The sequence below is a fragment of the Myodes glareolus genome, chromosome 14, assembly GCF_982192425.1.
Source record: "Myodes glareolus chromosome 14, mMyoGla1.1, whole genome shotgun sequence".
Taxonomy (NCBI): Eukaryota; Metazoa; Chordata; class Mammalia; order Rodentia; family Cricetidae; genus Myodes; species Myodes glareolus.
In genome coordinates, this window is record NC_142039.1 from 17,065,541 (window position 1) to 17,089,251 (window position 23,711).

The window sequence follows — 23,711 nt, forward strand, 5'->3', positions numbered from 1 at the left end:
CTCTCTCTCTCTCTCTCTCTGCTCTCTCTCTTAAAAATCTCACTCAAGAGGAGAGGGATGGGAAAGGATGCTGTTGTACGTTTGTAAACTGAATTACTTGGCAAATCTTGGAAGAAGAGACCTTTTTCCCGAGTCCTGAAGGCCCCAGGCTGTCTTTCCATCCTGTAAATTGGCATCTGGGGAAGCATCTTCTGCACATTCCAAACTGCGAGACATGACAGCGAAGTCAGCACTTTCTGCCAGGGCCAGCCACAGGGAAGAGGGGAGACACCGAAGCTCATTAGGATTCAGACAGCAGCGAGCCTGGCTCCAGCTTTGTACCGCATCCTGGGATAACTTAAACATTCCGGTTTCCCACCAAAGGCAATGCTTACAGGGGCTGGGGAAGGGTGAAGAGGGCATTGAAGAGAAAAAAAACTGAGAAAGAGAGGAGCTGGCGGGGAGGGCCTCCGGTCAGGACAGCTTCCAGAATGCGGAGCAATGGGATTTGCAAACCATTGTGTGTCTGTGTATGTGTGCTTATGTGTGTGTGCGTGTTCATTTGTGTATACATGTGGGTGTGAGTAAATGTGGAGTTCCCAAGACAATGTCCAGTATGGGTTCTCTGGTGCCTTCTGCCTTTGAATTTTGCTAACTGGCCTATGAACCCCAGAGATCCCTCTACCTTGTGTGCTAACTTGCCTGGCTTTTTGCATGGGTTCTGGGGATCTTAACTCAGACTGCTTGTGAGGCAAATGCTTTATCAACCGAGCCATCTCCACAGCCCACAACTTGTTTGGCTCTCACAATCACAGTGACGATGATTGGAGACTCCGTTCTGTGTCAAACAGAGTAGGCTTTAGGAAGTCAGCTGCCCAAGGACACACAGCTGCTAAGAAGGGTACAAAGTGAGTTCTAGCCCCGGTATGGGGTCCTGACACTAAGAAATGAAAGATAGGAGGGGGCTTGCTGGCCAACATGGGTGGGTAGCTCATGATCCTGCTGAGGAGGAAGATCTCACCCAAGTCTCAAAGGAGGCCAGAAGCCTGGGAGAACTTGGGAGCCTGTGTTTGCTCTGCGGGCAGAGGCCACACTGAACTCCATTAGACAGCCCAGCACTTCTGTAAGAAAGCAAGTCTGGAAGAAAAAGCCAGTTTGTAAGGAAGGAGAAGTCGAGCGGGTGCCAGGCATTATTAGTGCAGTGTGAGAATGGCCGGAGAGTGGAAGCTGAAGCCTGGGAGGTGGACGGCAACTGTGGCCGTGTGGCAACACGGGCATCCTGAATGCCATGCATTGCACACGGAAGCACGGCTAAGGCAGCCCACTCTCTGGCCTTCGCTACATAAAACCAGTGAAGGTTTGCAGGATGGAGAGTGTACCAGAGGTGGGCTGTACAAACAGGGTGCGTGTATGCAACCCTGTAGCTTAAGAAGATAAGTTTTCTGTTAGGAATGCTTCCTCACGATAAAAATCAACAACAATAACAACAAAAACATAAACGCAGGCTTTCCCATAGTCAGTGGACCCTGGCTGTGGGCAGGACTTCCTGGTTCAAGTTGAGAGGAATGTGGGGCTGGAGCTGACCCTTCTTATAGTCCTGCTCAGACAAACTTGGGGGCAGAAACACAACACAGAGGCAGCTCCAGCCCAGAGGACACACACATTTTTGAGTCAAAAGGTCACCCTGAGTCAGACCGCAGTGGAATTTGATGTTCATTAACTCTGAGTTTTTAAAAGCCCTGACTGTCATCCTTCCACACTTAAGTTGCCTCCTTAATTCATTTAAAATTGAATGCCCAGACTGCTTGCAAGTGGGCTTATACAAACAGAGGGGAAGTCAGTCATCTGGAAGGGTGGTTTTCAGTTTTAATGTTGGGAGAGTGAAGCCACTATGTCCCCGGCCAAGACCACAATGTGTAGTTTGTGAGTGTTTTTCTGGAGAGTAGTTGGAAGGGGAGTTGGTTCCCAAGGAGAATGTTTGTGTGCACTGCTGAGCGCCAGGGAGCGCTGAGGTCACTAGGATTGCCCCTCCTCCCAGTCTCTGGTTTATAAATGAGGTCTCCTTATTTTTATTTATCTCCACCGCCTACTGTGGAGTTTACGAGCATGAGGACACAACCTTTTATGACAGACGGGCTGACTGCAAGTCTGAGCTCCGTCTCCCATCACAGGACTCCATATGGACAGAAGCTCCCAGAGTTTATCTGTCTAACCTATAAAACGAGGAAGCGTGGCCCAAACTGCGATAATGGTTGGATGACAAAATTTAATAAAAATAATTACCCAAACTCCTTACACAGTGGGGCATAGTTTATGTTCATTAAATTACATCTCTGGCTTTAAAAGGCTGTGAAGAGAAAGCTCAAGTCTGGGGAACTTCCCGCCCCAGGTCAATACCTGTTTTTTTGTTCTTGTTTTTAAAGATAATTTGTGTGTGTGTGTGTGTGTGTGTGTGTGTGTGTGTGTGTGCACGTGCGTGCATGCACAAGTTTCTAAAGAGTCCATAAGACATTGTCAAAAACCCTGGAGCTGGTGTTACAGGTAGTTGTGTGCCACCCAATGCGGTGCTGGGAATTGAACTTGGATCTTTCGTGAGAGCATTATGCACTCTTAAGCACCGATTCATCTCACCAGTTCTCAATACTATTAAAATACATCCTCTTACTTCTCCAGCTAGCTTTGAGATGTGTGCCCTGGGTGTTCCAAAGTCTCATCCTGCTTATCCAATGCTCTTCTATCACTTGATAAGACATACCTTTCTGGACCCATCCTAACCTGCTGGCTAGAATTTGTGATTTGTGGTTAGAAGCCTAGACCTCATTCGTGACCAGACACCCAGCTGCTCTCCATTCCTGGCCAAGCCTCCTTTCTTACTTGAGCATAGCTTTTCTAACAAAGATGACAACCGCGAAGTTTGTTATCCCTGCCAGTGAGGACTTAGTTATAGCACTTGTCCCTCTGAGCTGAATGCTGCCTCGTGCTAGCGCCCTGGCACAAGGCAGGAGTGGCAAGTCTTTCCTGTCCATATGCACAGGACCAAGAGGGACCAAGGGACCAAGAGGCGCTAAGGCTTCTGGGTGAATACAACAGAAGTGGAGCCCAAGGGAGAGTACCTCTCACAAGACCACAACTCTGAAAATACACTTATTCTACTTACGTGAGTGAAGCCAGCATGAGCATACCATGTATAATAACATGTAAGCTTTACAGGTAAAACCGCAGCATTGTTAGCCCCAAGACTAAGTCATAAGACCCTTCCTTCTCAGTAGTTCCTCCTGAATGAAGTCCTGATCTCTACTGAGAGAGTCGAGTTGAAAGGAAAGAACTTAATACACCTCTTCAGACACTAACACTCACTTACCCCAATATCATTATTATTCTGAAGGTTGGTAAGGGTTTTTGTTTTCCACTTGGCAAGAGACATTGGAGCTATTTTCCCCCTCATCTTTTAAACTACACAAGGTATTATGCAGACTGGTGCATATGATTTATCTGTCCCCATATTGATGAGAATTAAAGTTTTCCCTTTTCCAATTTGCAGGGATCATCTTTGATTACTGCTTCTATAGACATATGTGCATATTTTCTATAAGATAATGAGAAGAGTAAAACCCCAACATTCATAGGTTAAATCCACAACGAAACCTACAATGTCATGCCTGTAGTCCCTAACTAGTGGTATGGGAAGACTGAGGCAAGAGTATGTTTAGGACAACATTAATATTAGGTGCACTGAGTGGAGGGTGCATATATTTTGAATTAAATTTTCAATCAGAACTTTGTACTAGTCAAATATTAGTCTGTGGTTTTTCATACATTCAAATTATGTGTGGAACCATATAAGTTTCAGATTATATTTTAAGATCTTTATAGAATCCTTCTGTATTTAAAGTTTTTTGGCCAAAAAACTTTCGGAAATTCCTATCATATGTTATATTATATAACTAATAAAAGCCACATGGTGTTGGCAGATGACCCCACAGTTACACGGGACAAAGTAGGTCCCATTAGGTCTTAGTAGGAACACTAAAGAGAAAATCCTAAAGAAGGAGGCAATGAAGAGGGCAGGGAAACAGTGGGGGCTGAAGAAAATAAAGCAAATAACTGGTTTGCTGTTTACGTATATACAGATGTCATATCCTGAACCCCGATAAACAGTACATGAGTTAAAGAAATAAACACATACCAAGCAAACCTTTTATGAAAATGATATTTGCTGTAAATACTTGGATAACATAAAGCAAAACTTGAAAAAAATGTGCATCCTTCCTAGTAATTTCACTTTAAATACTAATTTTATTTTTTAATTGGTTAGCCAACTTTTGGATTTTTGGAGACAGGATCTCATTATGCAGTCCAGACTGGCCTGGAACTCACAGAGATCCGCCTGCCTCTGCCTCCCAAGTGCTGGGATTAAAGGCATGTGCCACCTTATCTCACCTCAAATATCAATTTAAAAAAATAATTCTCATAAAGAAAAATGCAGTAGGTTAAATTTCTTAATACAGCTTAAAGCAATAAAGAACGTAGAAACAACGTGAAAATCTAATGTAGATAATATGCTTAAGGAAATTAAGGAATCTTAATCTTAAATAAAATAATTGTAGCCATTTGGCTATGCAAACTATTGGGTTATAATGTGTTCACACAAAAGCTTCAAAAAGCAAAGTTACCACTTCCAAATAAGACACCACTGTGTTTTAGGAATATATACATATTAGGATCTAGGGAGATGGCTTGGTGTAAAAAAAGTTCTTGCCACCAATCTTGGTTATCTGAGTTTGGATTCTTAAAACTCACATTAAAACTCATGGGCCAGGTAGCCTGGAATGCACACTGCTGAAACAAATAGAAGAGACTCTGCCTCAAAAAAAGTGTGAGGCAAGGACGAATACTAGACATATGATAGGTACCCCGTCTCACACACACACACACACACACACACACAGAGAGAGAGAGAGAGAGAGAGAGAGAGAGAGAGAGAGAGAGAGACATATGACAGGTACCCCCACACACATAGACACAGAGAGACAGACATATGATAGGTACCCCGTCTCACACACACACACACACACACACACACACACACACACACACACAGAGAGAGAGAGAGAGAGAGAGAGAGAGAGAGAGAGAGAGAGAGAGATGACAGGTACCCCACACACATACACACAGAGAGACAGACATATGATAGGTACCCCACACACATACACACAGAAAGAGAGACAGACATACGGTAGGTACCACCACCCCCACCCCCACCCCACAGAAAGAGAGACAGAGAGGTGAATACTTTTAAAACAAGATAGAACAATATGACTGTTTAGCATTTGTCTCTCTCATAGAAACATCAATTTGAACAACTCCTCATGTACAAAATATAATATCATACCAGGCTTGGTGGTGTGTGCCTTGAATCCTAGCACTTGGGAGGCAGAGGCAGGTGGATCTCTGAGTTCAAGGTCAGTCTTGTCTACAAAGAGTTCCAGGACAGCCAGAGTTACACTGGCTTATATAGAGAAACCCAATCTCAAAAAAACAAACAAATAAAAATATATAATTTCACAAAAGCCAAGGAAACCGAATGAGAGCTAACAGTGCCTACATGGAGTCAGACATGGTGGCTAATGTCTCTAATTATAGCATCTGGGAAGCTGAGGCGAGACGATCGCTGTGAATATGAGTCCAGCATGGTCTATTATTTTAGCCACTATCTTAGGAAAGCAAAAAGCAGATAAACCAAGAATACTTGGGTATGGAATAGAAATAAGAAGAGGCATTCTGAATAGGGTAGAAAGTAATTTTTTAGAGTCTTTATAACACTACTTCCCCAGCCTGAGGCACACACAGAGGGACACCTTTCTATTTAGGGGAAGATGGGGGAAATGAGGGCCCATTTTGCCTCAGATCCTGATAGCCACGGAAAGACCTGTAGCCCCAGACTCCTCCTAGCTGGTCTTGTCACCAGGCCCAGCACCACCATTGTGTTACTAATAGCTATCACCTAAATTCAGCTTCCACGTTTGCCCACTGACTGGCCAGTCCTTGTGACCCTACCTCAAGTTTCACTTAAGACCTGAGGTTCGACCCACATGGTTCCAGGCTTCAGTCCTATCCCAGTGAAGTCTAACACTTGAAAACACTGGTAAGGGGTGCTTACTGCCACATCCAACATACCTGGGCTCATCCAAGTTGGTCTGATTCGAATGTGAAGCATCTCACACAGGTGTGTGTTTGACTATGTGGTTTCCCGCTGGTGGCATTGTTTTAGGAGGCTGTGTAACATTTTGGATACTGGACCTCCCTGGCGGACCTGGAGCCATAGCTCAGGAGTTATAGGCCAGACCCACCTCCTGCCTGCTGTCGTGCTATACCAGCCACCCCCAAACTCCTGTCACTCCAGTCATCAGAAGATAGTCCTGCCATGATGGACTGTGTTCTCTAAACTGTGAGCCAAAACAAGTCTTTCTTCCCTTGAGGTGTTTCTATCGGGTGTTCTGCTACAGCGGTGAGTAAATAGCTAACACACTAGAATGTCCCATTACTAGGCCATCCCTTAAGGACTTAGGCTGTAGGTACCAAACCAACCATGGGTGTGGATGCAGTATAGCACCGTCTAAGCCTACTTCCTAGATTCAAGGACCAGACACTCCAGCAGACTCCATGGATTGATTCCTATAAATGTAAGCTCCAAGTCTGTCCCTGAAGACTCAGGATCCATGACAGTTGCCATGCTTATAGGACACAGGTCCACGTCTGTGTACTTGGGTTGCAGCTGTGTCCAGCACACAAGGCCTCTGTCTCAGCACCACACTGGCCTCTGCAGACCTAGACTTACTGCTACCACAGGGGCAGTTTAGCATGTATGGACTTAGGCTTCAGATTGTCCCTAAAGGGCCTAGTTTAATTAACGGAGTCACCCTAGTAGATCTAAGACATGATCAGCTTTCCTAGAATTTCCTAGAATTTCTGGACTGGCTAGAGGTTAAAGGCTTTGCCAGACAAAAACAGTCTTCAAAGACAGGACTATGCGCCTACTCCCACAATTGTGTAGATACCATAGATGACTACAGGAATCAAGACAGACCAGGAAACATGAAAATACCAAAGAACAATAGAAAACTCAAGCTAGCAGATTCTAAAGAGATGGAGACATGTGAACTAACTGACAAAGAATTCCAAGTTTTAAGGAATCTCAGCAAACTTTAGCAAACCATTCTGTAAATTAGGAACCCCCTACCACTACCACCACAACCACGATCACGACCACCACCACCACCACCACCACCACCACCACCACCACAGAAAGTCAACAGGGAAACAGACTTAAAAATTTGAGGTCAAAGGAATCAAACAGAAATATATAGAACATTCTACCTAAGAGTAGCAAGTACTCATAGCACATTCTGCAGGATCCGTAAGCGAGGCAAAAAGTTTAACTATTCTGGAAGACTGAAATAATATCAAGTATTTGTTTCTGGCCTCGATGGTATGGACCAGGAGTAATTTCTAACCTTTTATAAGTATGTAGAATCAAACTTGAATGCTCTTGAATATGCAGATGTTAAGGAAGAAGCTGATCATGGTCAAGTATTATTTATCACAGAGGTGAAAGCGTGGTTTAGCATATACAAACCTATAAATGAGATGTAGTTTATTTACAGAGGGAAGGGCAAAACTCATGTGGTCATCTCAGTTGGTACAGAAAAGAAGTTGACAAGATCTAGTATCTTTTTATGATAAAAATTTTCAATAAATCAGGCAAAGAAAGAACATACCCCAACATAAAAAAGGCCACATACTACAGCAAGAAAATGGAATAAGCCTAGGTGTCCATCAACAGATGGATAATGGACATGTGATATATAACTACAATGACATTTCATTTAGTCATAAAGAAAAATGAAACTCTGCAATATGCAGAAAAAAATGGTTTGAACTAGAAAATATATTCAGCTAACATAGGTTCAGAAAGACAAGCACGGCATATTCTCTTTTCTCTCTCATGTATAAGGATCATGACTTCCAATTTTCATATATATGTACCATGTGGGAGAGAGAAGGATCAGACCAAACAAGTATGTATGAAAATAATATAAGGAAACCTACTATTTTGGATGCTGTAACACATTACATACAAATTATGTGTGTGTGTGTGTGTGTGCGCGCGCGCACGTGTGTGTGTGTGTGTAACATACCCACAGCTAACATCAAATACTCATTGGTGAAGTGGTCAAAGCTTTTCCTTCAAGACCAATAAAGATGAACAAAAGTCATTCTCACCACTTCTATTCAGCATGGAACTGAAGTCAGAACTAGAACCGCCAGGCAAAAGAAGAAATAAAAGTCACTGGAAAGGAAAACATTACATTTTCTGTGTTAGTGATTATATTTTAGATATATAAAGCCTGGAGACTCCAAAAAAAGTCTATTTGAACTAATAAATAAATTCAGCAAAGCTGGAGAGTATACACCAACTTTCCTGAAAATAAACAGAAAACAATCCCATTTACAAGAGCTACAAGAAATAATAAAATTCTGAAAAATAAATTTACCAAAGAGGTAAAAGAGCTCTTCTATTTACAAAATTGAAAAAAGAAATTAAAGATGGCACAGGCAAATAGAGATATCCCAGGTTCATGCAGTAGAGGACTGAACACTGTTCAAATGTTCCACTACCTGAGATGACCTGCAGACTCAAGGCACTTCTTAGCAACATTCCAGTGATTGTTTCCACAGAAACGGAAATTCTCCCGAGAGAATGAGAGAGAGGTTGGTGAGAGCTGAGGCACCTCTCTCATTCTCAAAAAAAAAAAAAAAATTCTCCTCATCGCTAGTCATTAGAGAAATCCTAATTAAAGCCAGTGTGATCGTATTACCTTGCACCTTTTAGAATGGCTATAATTTTTAAAAAGGAGAAGGATAAGTTTATTAGTTACTTTCTCATTATTATGACCAAATACCCAACAGGAAGCAAGTTAAGGGAGAAAGAGTTTATTTTGACTCATAGTTTGGGGTGCAGTCCATAGTGGTGGGGAGCCATGGTGGTTAGAGATAGAAGGAATGAAAGCCTACTTGCTCACGTCGGGATGGATAAGGAATCAGAGAACTGGGAATACGATCACTCATCTGGCTTGCTCCTTTGTTGGTCTTCCATTCCATGGGATGGTGCTGTTCTTATTTAGGGTATGTGTGTGTGGTGTGTGTGGGGTCTTCCTTTCACAGTTAATATTCTCTGGATATGCATTCACAGACAAAGTCACTCTCCAAAGGAATTCTAAAGGCAAGTTGACAATGAAGATTAAGTACTGCAGTAAGAGGTGTACCCTTAGTGAGAATTAGCTATAAATTAATACTGAGGTAGTAGAAAAGTGTGTGGAAGGTCCGGGGAGGGGGGGGGCAAGAATAAAACTATTCTAGGTTCCAGTAATCTCACTACTGCGTATCTGAAATGAAATGGTATGAGTGTGAAGGACATGGAATAAGTGTATTAATGAGAATCTGTGCTCCACGCTCACTGCTATGTTAGTTACAATCACCAAGCTATGAAGTTAGTTACAATCACCGAGCTGAGTGTGAAAGGACTGATGTAAGGTGAAATAAAACAGGCCTGTGACTGTACTTACATACAAAAATCTAAAAAGAACGATAGCACTGGGCGTGGTGGCACAGGCCTTTAATTCTAGCACACGGGAGGCAGAAGTGGGTGAATCTCTGTGAGTTCAAAGTGAGCCTGGTCTACGTGGTAAGTCTCAGGACAGCCAGGGCTATGTGGAGAGAACCTTAACTAAATAAAATAAAATAGAATAGAATAAAATAAAATAAAATGAGTAATCTCCTGGAAGCAGAGACTAAGACGGTGTGTGCCAAAGGCCAAGGGTGAGGAAGGTGGGATCTCTGCTTGGAGGATACAAAATTTCAGTTACATAGAAAGAATAAAAGTTCAGTGGTCTATTGACCATTATGTGATATGCTTAATCAATATATCATACATATTACGAAAGTTATAAATACATATTATATCATGTATATTATATATTTGAAACTTGCTCTAAGTGGGACTGGAAGTTAAATGAGAACTGCTACTGTTCTTCCGGAGGACCCGAGTTTGGTTCTCAGCATCCACACTGGGTGGCTCACAACCACCCATGACTCTAGCTCCAGGCCCTTCTGATGCCTATAGCCTTCATGGGCACCTGCGCTCGTGGCCACATACCCACACAAGTATGCATAGGTAAAAATGACCAGAAGAAATCTTTAAAGAAGAAAATTGATACCAAGTTTTATGTTGTCATTATTAAAATTATGTGAGATCATGCATGTTAACAACTTAATTTAGCCATTATAAAATATATACATATTTCAAATATTCATAAATATTTATGATTTTATTTGTTAATAAAAATTCATATTTTTTGGCATGTTGGGGATCAAACCCAAGGCATTACATTTGCTGGGCAAGTCATTTATGACTGAGCTATACCTCTGCACCATTTAAAAAAATAAACAACAAATACTAATTGATTTATAACCAGGTTTAAAAAAAACACTAAGAGAAATGAGAGTTGTCTTTGAATAGTGAAATCACTTACTTCCTGTGTTTTCCAGCAGTTTCCAATACTTTGATAACTGATCGTTTTACTCAGCAAGGAAGGTACAGCGGTGACTGTTAAAGATGAACGGGGAATAACTTGGAATTTTATATGAAGGAAGGTTAACAAAGGCATTTTAAAACTCATTTACATTTTCACTTTTCTCTGACAGACAATACCCACTTTGTACACATCAAAGGATCTGGCCAAAGCTGCGCGCTGGGCAGAGTCCTCTGAGCCAGTGGTTTCCACATGGAAATTTTCCCTGTTATTAAAGCTTTCCAGTTTTCAAAGACTGACTCCAACACAGGCCCGGAAAGAAGGCCCTTGAATTGGCAGCAGTATTTATCGCTGTCTCTGAGTCATCCGTTATTTGTAACTTTTCCAATCACAATTCTACCAAATAAATTATCAACTGAGATTTCATTCCGGGACATAAAATTATTGACTGAATCTGGCTGGTAGTGTGTTGCCACAGCCACGTCAACATGTAAGTGACCTCCAGGCTTCTCCATGATGCTCTGTTTTCCCCCGGACAGTCTCGGATTGAAGAAAGGCAGGGGAAGGTTGGCTAATAACTCCATTGGTAAACTGAGTGTTATGTAGACACAAGGACCCAAGCTTGAACCCTAGCACTCTAAGAACCTGGCGTGTTGGTGCACACTCTGATCCTGGGGGGCTGAAGACAGGAGGATCTCTGAGACTTGCTGGCAGCTAGCCCAGCTGAACCACTGAACTTCAGTTCACTGAGAGAGACTGTCTCAAATGTAAGGTGGAGAGCAATATTGACCTCTGATGTCTATGTGCCCACACACGGGGAAATAGCCACAAATGCATGCGTATGCTACAGAGAGGTAGGAGAAGGAGAAGGAAGGAAGGGAAGGAGAGGGACAAGGAGTAGGGAGGAGAAGGTGGGGAGAAGAAAGAGGAAAGGAAGAATACTCAGGAAGTCAGCAAGTATCCAACCCACGTTTGAAGCAAAGTCTTACAAATTCCACTGCCTGCTCTTTCCAACCTAAGGAGGCATACATAGGTCTTCGCCCCTTTCAGGTCCAAGGCCACCTGTCTTAATTCAGGAGCATAAAAACTTGTGTCTAAATTTGATAAATTCTTCCAGATAAACAGTCTCAGCTGAGTCTGGCCCTGGATGTAGCCATGTGGACAAAGTCACTGTTCTCTGAGAAGTAAACACGAGCAAGCTCTCAGCTCATACATTCCCATAACGTGCGCCAGTACGGTGGGTGGCAGGAGCTCTGGGGTTTCCAGCCAGCCAGGAGGGTGCCAGGCAAATGCAGGAACCACGGGAGGAGAAGCAGAGTCTGCTGTCTCTCTCAGTGGGAGAGCTGGAGGCTGAATGCTATCTACTGGCATCAGATCAACGGTGGGGTGGGCGAATGGCTTCAGTGGGACGGAGCAGGACCCGTGGTTCTGCCCCAGAATCTGCTCCTCAGTGGAGCTCGTGCCGTAGACACTTGGTCTGCAGTCCAGCCTGACTCCTTCCATAGCCTTGCTGTTACACCCTGGCATCAGGAGTGTCTGTCGTGAGGTCAGAGCATGAGCATCATTTTAGGCATCAGCAGTGGTCCAAGATGTAAAACTTAAAGATTTCACTGGTGGCTCAGTGCAGCCTTTTCATCCAGGGCCAGTACACCAAGGACCAGGGCAGGAATGAAGAAAGCCCGTCTTACTCCAATAGCAGCAAGGTTATCTGGTAGTTTTGAAGAAGCTACGTCAGACCCTTCCACCCATGCAATATGAGGTGTTATAGAGGCTTTACGTGCATGCACATATGCACACTCACACACACGTGCACACACGTACATAAACACATACACCAGATCAACCATCAGGTCTTTACAAACCTGAGAATCCAGGTCCATGGATGACACTTTCCCTCTCAAGGGTCCACCACATCAGCCAGTCTGTAGCGTAGAACACCCTCTGTATGGGTAGAGCATTAGCTGACATGACTGGCTAAGGGAGGATTATGATATTTCAGGAGGTAGTAAGAGCTGGAAGATGTCTTTCTAAAACTGTTCACCGATGGCTTCCAGCAGCTAGATTCATGTCCCATCTACCATGAAGCTGAATTTTTGGGGTGAGTTCCTGGAAAGCCACTAAAAATGTAAAATACCCCTTTCCCAGTTCAGGTGGGAGCCTCCTCTCCACTCGCAGCGGAAAGAGCTGAGTGGCCTTCTTTCCCAAGAATCTGTGATTTCAGCACTTCCTTCTCCTGCTGGGTCTAGAAAAGCAGCTGGGGCCAGAAGCAGCATTCCATGACCCAGCACTTACCAATCCTCTTCACATCACAGCAGAGAGAAAATATGTGCTTCTCCCTGGGAATACGTAGAAGCCTGCTTACTCTCGTCATAGGACAAAGCTAGAGATGATGAATAACTATTGGATCAAAGTAGGAAGGCATGGGAACAATATGATCTGGCTAGTTCTGCAGTGGAAGGCTTCTTCAGAAGACCCCGTGTTATGTAAAGTTGCCTGCTGAAGCTAACTAGAGCAGTGAGTCTTAGGCAGTTCAGCATCTCCCCCCTTAAACACTTTTCTCATTTGCAACATGCTCTGCTTCTGTAGGATTTGACATGAGGATGTACAAAATAATCCAGTCAAGTAAGACAGGGAGGGACCAGAAAAAGAAAATTCACTAATTTCAGGTCTTCTAAAAGCTCATTCTGATACAATCAGATTAAGTGGTCAAAACTGAACTTATTCTTGGAAATCAGGGACTCACAGGGATGTTGGTAGATCCGTTTTGACACTCAAAAGATCATTTTCTTGGTTGCTCATGTTCAAACCTTTGAGCTTGTTTCTGTTTCTACTTGCAGCTTTTCCTCCCGTTAGTCTTTTGTACTCTATGTACTAAGGACTGAATACAAAGATCTTATACTCAAGGGGTTCAAAGCCCAGGAGAGTCAGATACACCAGAAGAGAATGGTACAATGCATGCACGTGGGCTCTGCCTGGAGGAACCAGCAAGGCCTCATGAAGGGGGTGACTCTGAAAGAAGACTTGGGGAACTCAAAGAATATTACCCATGTGCAAAGATGGGAGAGAGGGTCAGGAGAGATTTTTCTAAGCGTGAGGGATACTGTGCAAAGATCTGCTTGTTTGAGAGACCCTACTGTGGCTAATCAGAGCTTTCAATCAGTGAGGGTCAACTATGCATGAATAAAAAAGGCTTAGTGTACTGTTTACTCTCTGCCATAGCTCAAATACTTGATATATTAGCTACCTTAATCTTCCAGTTTTGCCTCACTGTGAAATCCCCTTTTATCAGGGATGCTTGATGGCCCCTTCCTTAGCTAAGCATAATGGGGGAAGGGGCCTGGGATGAGCTCAGACAGGCCAAGTGGGGAGCCTGGGACTCTACGCAGTTCTGTCCAATGGGAGAGAACCCACATGTAAACTCTTTCCTATGGCCTTTGACTTAACCCTGTAGCCACCTTCCTCTTCCCCATGCACCTCACCTTCCAGCCACCGCTTGTCTGGGGCATCTGCTTTTGCTTCTGTTGGGCTCCTAACACAGAGAAGGCGACTCTTTTGACTTTGGGTGGAGCAAAGGACCCACTGCCAAGTCAAGTGCTGTCATTGGCATCTCAAGTTCTCCCTCCAGAGAGTCCTCATAAGAACTGTTCTCCTTGTCATTTCCGAGGTTTGGGTGTTCCCCCAGTAACTGTTGGTTTCACCCAGCTTGGGGATCACTTTGAGTTAATGTGACTTTCCTGCTTGCCTCCACACACATCTGTCTCTCTAAAGGGAGTTATATGATGCTACAGCAAGGCTAAATTTCCAGTTGAATTACAGAAGGGCCAAAGAGAACCTGTGGGTATTTGGGCACAGGCAGCTGAGTCCCTGAACCACACATGGTGAAGCAATCCTGGCCTCTACTGTCTACTGTTTCTAGACCTTCTACGGTTTCAAGTTGTATAAAGTTTACTTTTCCATCTGGACTTTTAAAATCGACCACAATCCACTGGGATGGAATGAAGTGATCCTTCTGACAAAGATTGCGGATACCTTGCATCAGTGTTCAGGGCAGTATGAAAATGAGTGAGAGGTGAGGTGCAGGCATACAAGGCCCCTGGCAGGCTCGGATTCAGTTGTTCATCTGTTCTTTGCTCTTCCCTCATGCCTTGGCTGTAGACCACCTTCCCTCCTACCCCATCCAGTGGTTAACTATCACATTTTCACCTACATCTGTGTCGAGTCCCTCCTGACCCCTGTTGCCCGGCCTTATGAAGAACCAGATAGTAAACATCTTAAGCCTGTGGACCATAAGGTCTTCGTGACAACTACTCAACTCTGTCATTGTAGCGTGGTAAATGCCACTGATAATATGAAAACGTACAATTGTAGCTGTGTTCCAATAAAACTTTATTGATGTGGGGCCAGATTTTTGTGATAGGTCATAGCTAGATTACCACTACTCTCCTTTTTTTTTTTTGTAATCCTCCTCCACTTCCTTCTTATTTTGAATCCCAAGAACTTGAATGAGGTGTTAAGAAGGCAAGCTATTTGTCTTGTTACTTTTGGATAGTCCTTTTGTTTTTTTATACTTCAGAAAGTACATGTTGTCTTGTCCTTGTAGGTGGTTGTTTAAATTGAAAGCAGCTGTGAAGGAAAGAACTCTCAGGACACATTTGTTATGCCCACAAGTATGAAATGGTGATGCTCAAATGCACTGTTTTTGCTTGGCCAGACACAAAGCTTACCAGCGTGCTGCCAAGTAACCCAGGAAAACTTCTACCTCTCACACTGCTCAGATACAGAATGGCAATTTTTTTTTTTTTTTGCTGGGGAGAAAACACGAAGAGGTGAGGGGGAAGAAGGGAGGAAAAAGAGAAGAAAGGAGGTTGGGAAGATGGGGAAGAGAAGGAAGGGGAGGGAAGAAGAAAGCGTGTAATTGAGCAGAACAAGTTTGGAAATGATGGGTGATTCTAGTCCATAACATAGATACCCTTCCTTAACCTCTTGACTGTGGAACCTTCTCACAGAACTTGGGCTTCCTGGAGGAGAGGCAATCAGAGAGGAAGAAATCCAACTGAGGTACAGACAAGAGACCTGTCAGTGGAGGCGGGTGACCCAAATGGCCACGTTAAGATCACTTGGCCTCAAGGATGTATCAACAGCAATCCCGTTATCCTCTCCTCAGTCTGTGGTTATTAGAAGAAAGGGTCCCTGACTAGTTACTGGGGACCTCGCAGTGCCACCTACACTGATGTCTATTGAGGTAGTCAGTGAAAACAGTATCCAGACCAACATCTGAATAATACTCATGATAAAATTCCAGAGTAAAAATTAGAATAGCCATTCTAGTGGCAACATGATTCAAATTTTGTTTAAAATCTTTATACACTTACCTATACCCATAAACCCAACCCTAGAAATGCATACAGTAAAATGTCGGCAGTGGCTTTCTCTATATGCAATCACAGATAATTTAAATTTTCCACTTTTTAATTTCTTTGTGTGACTATATATATATATATACACACACACGCATACATGCTTGTGTGAGGGAGGCATGTGTACACGTGTACAAGTGTGTGGAGGTCAGAGGTCCACATTAGATACCTTCCTCAGTTATTCTTCATCTTACTATATGTTATGTATTTCTTACATTTGTATAATGGATGTGTAACTACAGTATTCACCCCATAGTGCACATGGAGAGGTCAGAGGACAATTTGCAGGAGTTGCTTCTCTGCTTCCACCGTGTGGGGCCTGGAGATTAAACTCGGGTTGCCAGGCTTTTGGTGGCAGGTGCCTTTACCTGCTGAGTCACCTGGCTGGCCCCACACACTTTTGAGTCTTAGTGAGACCTGGGGCTTGCCAAGTAGACTAGGCTAGATGGCTAACAAGACTCAGGGATGATCCTGTGGCTCGCTTTCCTGTGACAAGTGTGCACATCTGCCGTGAGGTTTTTACTTGGGAACTGAAGCAGGCCTTCATGTTTGACGGGTGCCAGCTAAACCATCTGCCCAGGCTCGGTCCCTTATTTATCTTTTCAAAAATTGATCTGCAATCATTTCGTTACTTCTTTAGCTTTAAAAAATGACATCTTAAAAGATAAGCCTAGTTGATAAACACAAGAAAGCAGCCTCCACCTCCTGGCAGTTTGCCTACTTGCCCTGAAGCAGGGATCCTCTCCACCACTTGGAAACTTCCAGATAAAATTTGGCTGCAGGCAAAGTGGAGGTGCTTGGCATCTAGAGAGTCATTTCCCCAGGTTAGCCTGGGGGACGTGACGGGGTTCTGCAAGGAAGAGTCAGGGAATCTTTGGCTTCGGGCCTCTTCCCCAAGATCCTTCTTTTCAATTCTTCAAAGAGAATCTGAAGGACCTGCTGCAGCCCAGCCCGGCATTTCCCCTCTGCAGCTCAGGTTACTGAAAAATCCCTCAAAGCTAATTGAGCAAATGGAGTGGCTTGGTTTCTTCCCCCCAGAAAATTTTAAGAGATTGATTTCATTTGGAAAGCATTTCCCAAACAGGATTTTCTTAAAGAAACATATATCTAAAAAGCATAGCTCTACTCTAGGGGTTCTCACTTTTTAATGGGGAGAAGTGTCACTGTGTGTGTGTGTGTGTGTGTGTGTGTGTGTGTGTGTGTGTGTGTGTAGAGGGCTGATGGCCAGAATCCAGAAGGCCCACTTTAGGTTTTATATGTATGAAATAATAGCGTTCTTTCATGGCATTGTCTCAGTGCACGTGGCATATTAACTGAGGAGGAGAGACCTTTGTGATAGTAGTCTTGGGTTATGGCTTTGCTGCTGGCGACACTGGACAAGTTCTGTGAGTCCCTTGCCGTCTCTCTTAGATCCTATCAGAGGAAGGAGAAGCTGTGAGGACCACAGTGATGTGCTCACTAAGGAACACATTTAACCTTGTTATCTCTATTGTCATGATACACCACTAACCCCTGACACATCTTGGTACCTCTTGGTCTCATCTTGGCTTCTTCAGGTCATTGTCAAGGCGGTTGTAGCTGGCTGTGTTATTTTGTTACAGTTGTAACTCTTCTTGCCGTGGACTCTCCAGAATAGGGAGTTTATTGCCCTCTGGGCAGGGATGCCGACTAGGAATGTTGGTGATCCAGGAAAGCTTTGTCCATGGTGATTGCTCACGCTCTTGATCCCTTCAACTCCTTTTTGATGTGATAGTCAAGTACATAATAGTGGATTCCATTGAAACGGAAAGACTTCTTTCTCTCTCCCTCCCTCCCCCATCTCTTGTATTTTTTTTATCTTCTTTTATTCTGTTCTTGAAGAATCTTCCATAACACATACCTAGACCATGCTATAAGAAAAGTGGATTGAAAGTGCTTTATAGCTACTATATGGAATTTTAAAATACATAGATCTTACTTACTCACACATGCATGATAGAAATAGTGAGTTCCTCAAGGAGGGTCCTCTACCCACTCTTTCCTCTGAGTGTGTCTGCATGTATGTGTGTGTGGTAGGGGTTGTCTCATTTTGTCCAGGAGAGGGCAGTATTGCATATGTGGTCTCCCTGCAGCCATGACATTCCAGGAGCCCAAACTATTAAATGACAAGTAATTTTGAAACACTGGCTCAATTACTTTTATATATATATATATGTCCAAAATAGCCAGGCAACAAGAATCCCAAAGGCCAGTGTTGAGTTAGGTCTTGAAGTATAGTGATCTGCTAAGAGCACTGAACTCATCATCCCGTGTATGAATAACTATAGGAGAGTATGGTATAGGTAGCAACATGAAAGTGAACCCACAGAAGGCTTGTGAGGTTGTCAGACAGCTGGGCATGGTGGCAGGGGCTTAGCATCCCAGCACTCAGGCACTGAGGCAGCAGATCAGGAACTCAAGGCTAGCCTGGGCTGCAGTGTAAGTCTGAAGCCAGCTTGCATTACATGAGACTCGTCTTTAAAAAAAAGAAAAAGTGCAGGGAGAATGGCACCCTAGCAGAAGAGAAACCATGGCACAGACTTTGAGGTGAAGGGGGGGGGGGGGGAATGTGTTGGAGCAAGAACCAGGAGCCAGCATGTTTGTGATCGGGTCTGCGGTGCACAAACTGGAGATGAGTAGGTGGGTCTGACCATGGACTACTGACTGTCAGTGAACTTTTACTGTGTACTAGCCATGAGTCAAAGAATTGTCTGAATAAAACTCATTAAATCTTCCCACCCCGTGGTTAATCTTATGCTACACATGAGAAAATTCTGTGTGGCCAGTCAGGCTTCCTGAAGGGCGGGAGCGCTTGAGAGGAGAGGAGATGTGATTTTTAGAGGATGCTCTTGGCATTAGAAGCAGAGGTGGGGGGGGGGCAGGGAACGAGGACCCGGCGAAAGGTGAAACTAACTGTAATTCCAGCTTCCCTGGGGCCCTAGTCTAGCTCACGGGGCGCTGTGAAGCTAAGATGTTCCTTCAGAGATGTTCCAAGAGATGAGGGGCCCTGGATTTCTTAATCCTGTGTCACGCCTCGTTATTAACTACAAATGCCCCCAGCAAAGGGGAGGCAAACCAGGGCAGGGTTCAGCAAAGACAATGGAGGACTGTCCTCTTGTAACACTCTAAGAAGCTGGGGACAGACCTTCCAGTCCCAAAGCCAGAGTGGAGCAATGCAGAGTCCACTACACTGAGTTCAAGAAGCTTGCCCGATGTGAGAGCATTTAGGAGCAGAAAGGGCAAAGGGAGAAAGCAGGGCAGCTGGCCTTAAAACTGCATTTAACTGTACTGATGTACTCCAGTGCAGGTGGCTGGGGCTAGATAAACACAGTCCCCCCTCAACATGTGATGGACACTGGTCCTGGGATCCTTCCTCAGACGCCAAAATCTGCAGATGCCGAAGTTCCTTCTGTACAGTGTAAGGTGGCACAGTAGTTGCACAGACCCGCAGTGTTTGCCTATGACCACTCCTGGATTGTGCAGAATACCTAACACTGCAGGTGTAAACCGTTGCTGCACCCCAGCAGTTTCTGATGACAGCAGGTAAACCGTCTGTACCTGCTCCAGCCGCACTTGCAGAGGTGTCCTTACGAAGTGCACAACGGAAGCAAGGGGACCATATCTTCAAAGACAGGCGTTATAGATAGCCTAAGGGTCTGAGAGAGGGTGTCAGGCTACTGGGGACACCTAAGGCCCATTCATGTGGATTCAGAGTCTGGTACATGAAAATTTGATTTGGGGGAATTTTCTGGATTTTATTTTTCTATTTTTGATACGTGGTTGGTTGAATCTGATGAGGAGGAACCCACAGACACAGATCCTGCAGCTACAGAAGATTGTTTCTAATCAGAGGACAGTGATGCTCAAACCTTTGTCTGTAGTACAGCTCTCGCTAGTGGAGGACAGGAGGAAGCAGGTAGCTGATAGTGGTGAGAAGGACCTCTTATCTCCCTGTGAGAGTGGAATCTAGCTTATAGCACAAGACTCACGAAGTACACAGAAAGGAAAAGCTCAGTCTTTACACACTTCTGCCCCCTTTACTACCAGGATACAGCCATCACCGGTTCCCTGTGCATTCCCTCAGAGAGAGCAGACACACGTGTAAGCCTGGGGACACGTGGAGACCAGATTCTACGGCCTTCATATCCCAATGCCCACATCATTCTGCGCTGCACTTTCTGTATTAACACCATGGCTGAGGTCTGGCTTCAGCTGGCTTCCTATGGAGCCACAGCATTCCGTTAAAGATGCAAGCAATAAAGCTTTTCCATCATTTAATGATTTGCTTTCTTCTTCTTCCTCATGATGCTGTGGGTCAGACTGAGTATCTTGTGCTAGGCAAGTCTACCATGAAGCTTCCCTCTCAACCCTGCTACACTTCCGAGCCAGATCTCTCTTTTTTTTAAAATTTTTTAATAATTTATTTAACTTTATTTTATGTGCATTGGTATGAAGGTACCAGATCCCCTGGAACTGGAGTTACAGACAGTTGTGAACTGCCTTGTGGGTGCTGGGATTTGAACTTGGGTCTTTTAGAAGAACAGCCAGTGCTCTTAACTGCTGAGCCATCTCTCCAGCCCCGCCAGATCTCTTTTGATGGACCTTTAAAGATGCTTTCAACCCTTGAAATTTTTTTTATTTGGTTTTACATTTTTCCAAATACCTTTTGGAGACAGAGTTTCCTGAATAGCCACTCTTGCCTTGGATTGATGGCGACCCTTCTGTTTCAGCCTCCCAAACGCTGGGATTGCAGGTTTCTATTACTCCGCCCAGCTCAGGGGCCAGGCACATGTCTAGCGTGTTCTGAGACCACTGGGTTTAATCAACACCCCCAAAACAAAATAAATAACAATGCTAACGTATGTTTGTATGCCTGGAAGTTTGCACGTGTGAACACATTTCTGTGAGATGAAGTCTCAGGATTACTAGGCCAAAGGAGACACAGTTTTTACTTTGACGGAGTCCAACTGCTCCTTATGAGGGTCTACACATTGTCCAGTAGAGTGCTGTTGCCCCAAATCCTGACTCAGTCTAAGATGTGAAAAGAGGGCTTGATGCAGCTTGAATGCAGAGCTATATGCCTGAGGCCCCCCTACTATCCGCCAATCTGTGGAAAATAAAGCCATGGCTTTAAATTGCTTTTATCTTCGCCAGCAAGGTTAAGCACCTGTTCGATTGCTCAAGAGACAATCATGGCTCCTCCCCTGGGAACTATCTCATATCCTTGCATAGGCCTGCTGAGTTACAGGAAGTTCATTCCTTCCTGCCGCCAGTGACAAATACTTAGACTATAATTTAAAGGCAAAATCTTATAAGGAAGAGGAAAGTGGGGGTTCTGTTTGTATGTGAGGTCAGGTGGGACTCCTGGGTGGAGGGAGACGGCCATTGCCCGTGTTATAGCTCCAAGACTCATCTGTCTCTCCCTCTGCGCTGTGTTTCTGCCCCCAGCTCATGTGCTCCTCGGTGCAGAAGGCCCTGTTTGAGGAAGAGGACCACGTCAAGAAGCTGCAGCAGAAGGTGGCCACCCTGGAGAAGCGCAACAGGCAGCTCCGAGAGCGGGTGAAGAAGGTCAAGAGGTCTCTGAGGCAGGCGCGGAAGAACAGCCGCCACCTGGAGCTGGTCAATCAAAAACTCAATGAGAAGCTGGCGGGCGCAGGGGCTCAACAGCACCTCAATGCCCTGCGCCGGGAGCCCCCGCGCGCCCCCTACCTGCACGGGTAGCGTGTGCAGGAGGATGCAGGCCTGCCTTGTCTGTCCCCTGAGGGAATAAATGCGGGTTCCGTACACGCATTTCAAACAGTATAGGAGATACCCATTAGGCATTTGGTGGAGTCTAACTGGGTAAAATGACAAGTCTTACTTTCTTTCCCATTGGGTGCTGGGCCTTACTGGCCACTCGGCTTCAGACCTTATTGTAGGGCGTGTCCTTTTTCTGTCCTGGTGCCGCACAAATACCTTAAAGCAGTAGGATCCCCGAGTTCTGGGCCATCTTGAGTCTGGCCTTCAGCCTCAAGAGTCTCTTCATTGTGGAGAGAACATTCTAGAGGAGAACGTACACGAAGATATCACGGGACTCTTTTTATTTCAGAAGAGAGTCAGTGTGAGTCTCAGCAACCAGAGCTGGCACAAGCCTGCATTTTGAAGAGACACCATTTTACAGAGCCTTCCAGAATGTCCTGCTGCATTTGTCCACAGTTTTAGAAGCAGGGTGCCCACATGCAAATGTGTAGGGACCCCGATTCCAGTCAGAATTTCACTCATGGCATGTTAAGACTTAATGAGTTCATCACAGGCAAGGGAACTGAGTAGGGAACTGAGCGGCTGGTAATTGGTAAAGGTAAATTATATCAGTCATCCAACCCCAGTCCTCCAGGGCTGACATGATACCCCAGGCTGCTTTAGTCTAAAGAGTAATTGATTTTGTGGACACGCTGTTTCATGACGCTGGGAGTCAAGCTAGTATCTTGTGCTTGTTAGATAAAACTCGGCCCTACTGTACGTTTGAACCAGGCCTCTTTTAATGGACATGTAAGGATGTTTTCAACCCTTGTTCCCAAATTGGAATTTATCTCAGACACTGTAGAGTCTTAACTTGGTTTGCTCAGCCTGCCATGCCTTTTGAGTTCATGGTCAATAACCCCAACACACTGAGATTGTCCGCTCTGCAAATTCATCTCCCTGCCTGGTGGGATTCAGTAAGGGCCGTCTTCCCACCCAGGATCCCAAAGGGTGTTGTCTAGGTATTCCAACCCAAGCTTCCACACAACCTCCAAACACCTATCCCAGAAACACAAACATACTCCCCTCCGGGTTCCCCACGAAAGGTCTGTGCATGCCCTGATAGAAGTATTTGTGTAACAGTGCACTTTCTTATAATCAACTCTTTAACAAAAAGCTCTCTTTGGAAAGAACTTCGAGGCAGTTCAATAAGAACGCGCTCACTGCCCTTCCCACTTAAGATGGATCGTGTCTCAGCTGTGCTATTCAGAAGTCGGCTGAGTGGCTGCTGCTTCTTCTCTCCTGCTGATGGCCCTCCAGACCAAATGCCCTCCCATGTTGTCCTCTCAATAGAGAGAATCCTTTGGCTCTCTAGTGTCTACCACCCAAAGCCCACTCCAGACGCATGAGGCTGATAAAGTGCCCATTGCTGTCATGTCACACTGCTATCCTTGTGCTTTTTGGAAGACAGGGCACCTCTGTGAGAAGTACCTTGTATTGTCTGAGCATACAGTGCCCTTGGCTGGACTGGGCATGATGGGAACTTCTATTCTGGGACCAATCTTCCTCCACCCTCAGCCCCTTTAACAGTGCTGTTCCTAATTTGCTACATAGGTGTGCCTTCTCATTAATTCTCCCTGGGAACATCTAAATAAAGAGGTTCTGTTGCCTCCCAAGAGCATGGCAAGCTTAGAGATGACAGAGCCAGGACTCAGAGAACTGTGGAAGCCAAGATGCGTTATGTTCTGCTTTCCCAATAAACATGCGCCGTGGTTCCAACAGCAGTGAGACAATGAGCGTGTCTTTGGATCAGGGAGGTTTCGTGATTTCCAGCTTCGGCTTGGAAAAGTGATTTAGAGACTTTGGGGAGACATCTGGGAGTGAGCCCCGGACACTGAGGACTGTTCAAGCCTGCGCGCCTGCGCCCTTGATGGATGTGACCTGAGTATCCCTCCCCTTGGGTTCCCATCTCTCAGCACGCCTGTGC

At 44.8% G+C, this 23,711-nt stretch overlaps 1 protein-coding gene across 1 annotated transcript in view; it reads left to right on the forward strand.

The window, feature by feature from the left end:
* Positions 1–23,508, forward strand: part of Ccdc3 (coiled-coil domain containing 3) — a 97,878-nt gene extending 74,370 nt beyond the window's left edge. Inside the window, exon 3 of the mRNA XM_085699087.2 lies at positions 21,455–23,508. Within this exon, the coding sequence (XP_085555213.1) occupies positions 21,455–21,727 (273 nt within the window). The 3' untranslated portion in view covers positions 21,728–23,508. The remainder of the gene's footprint in view (positions 1–21,454) is intronic.
* Positions 23,509–23,711: the final 203 nt, after the last annotated feature.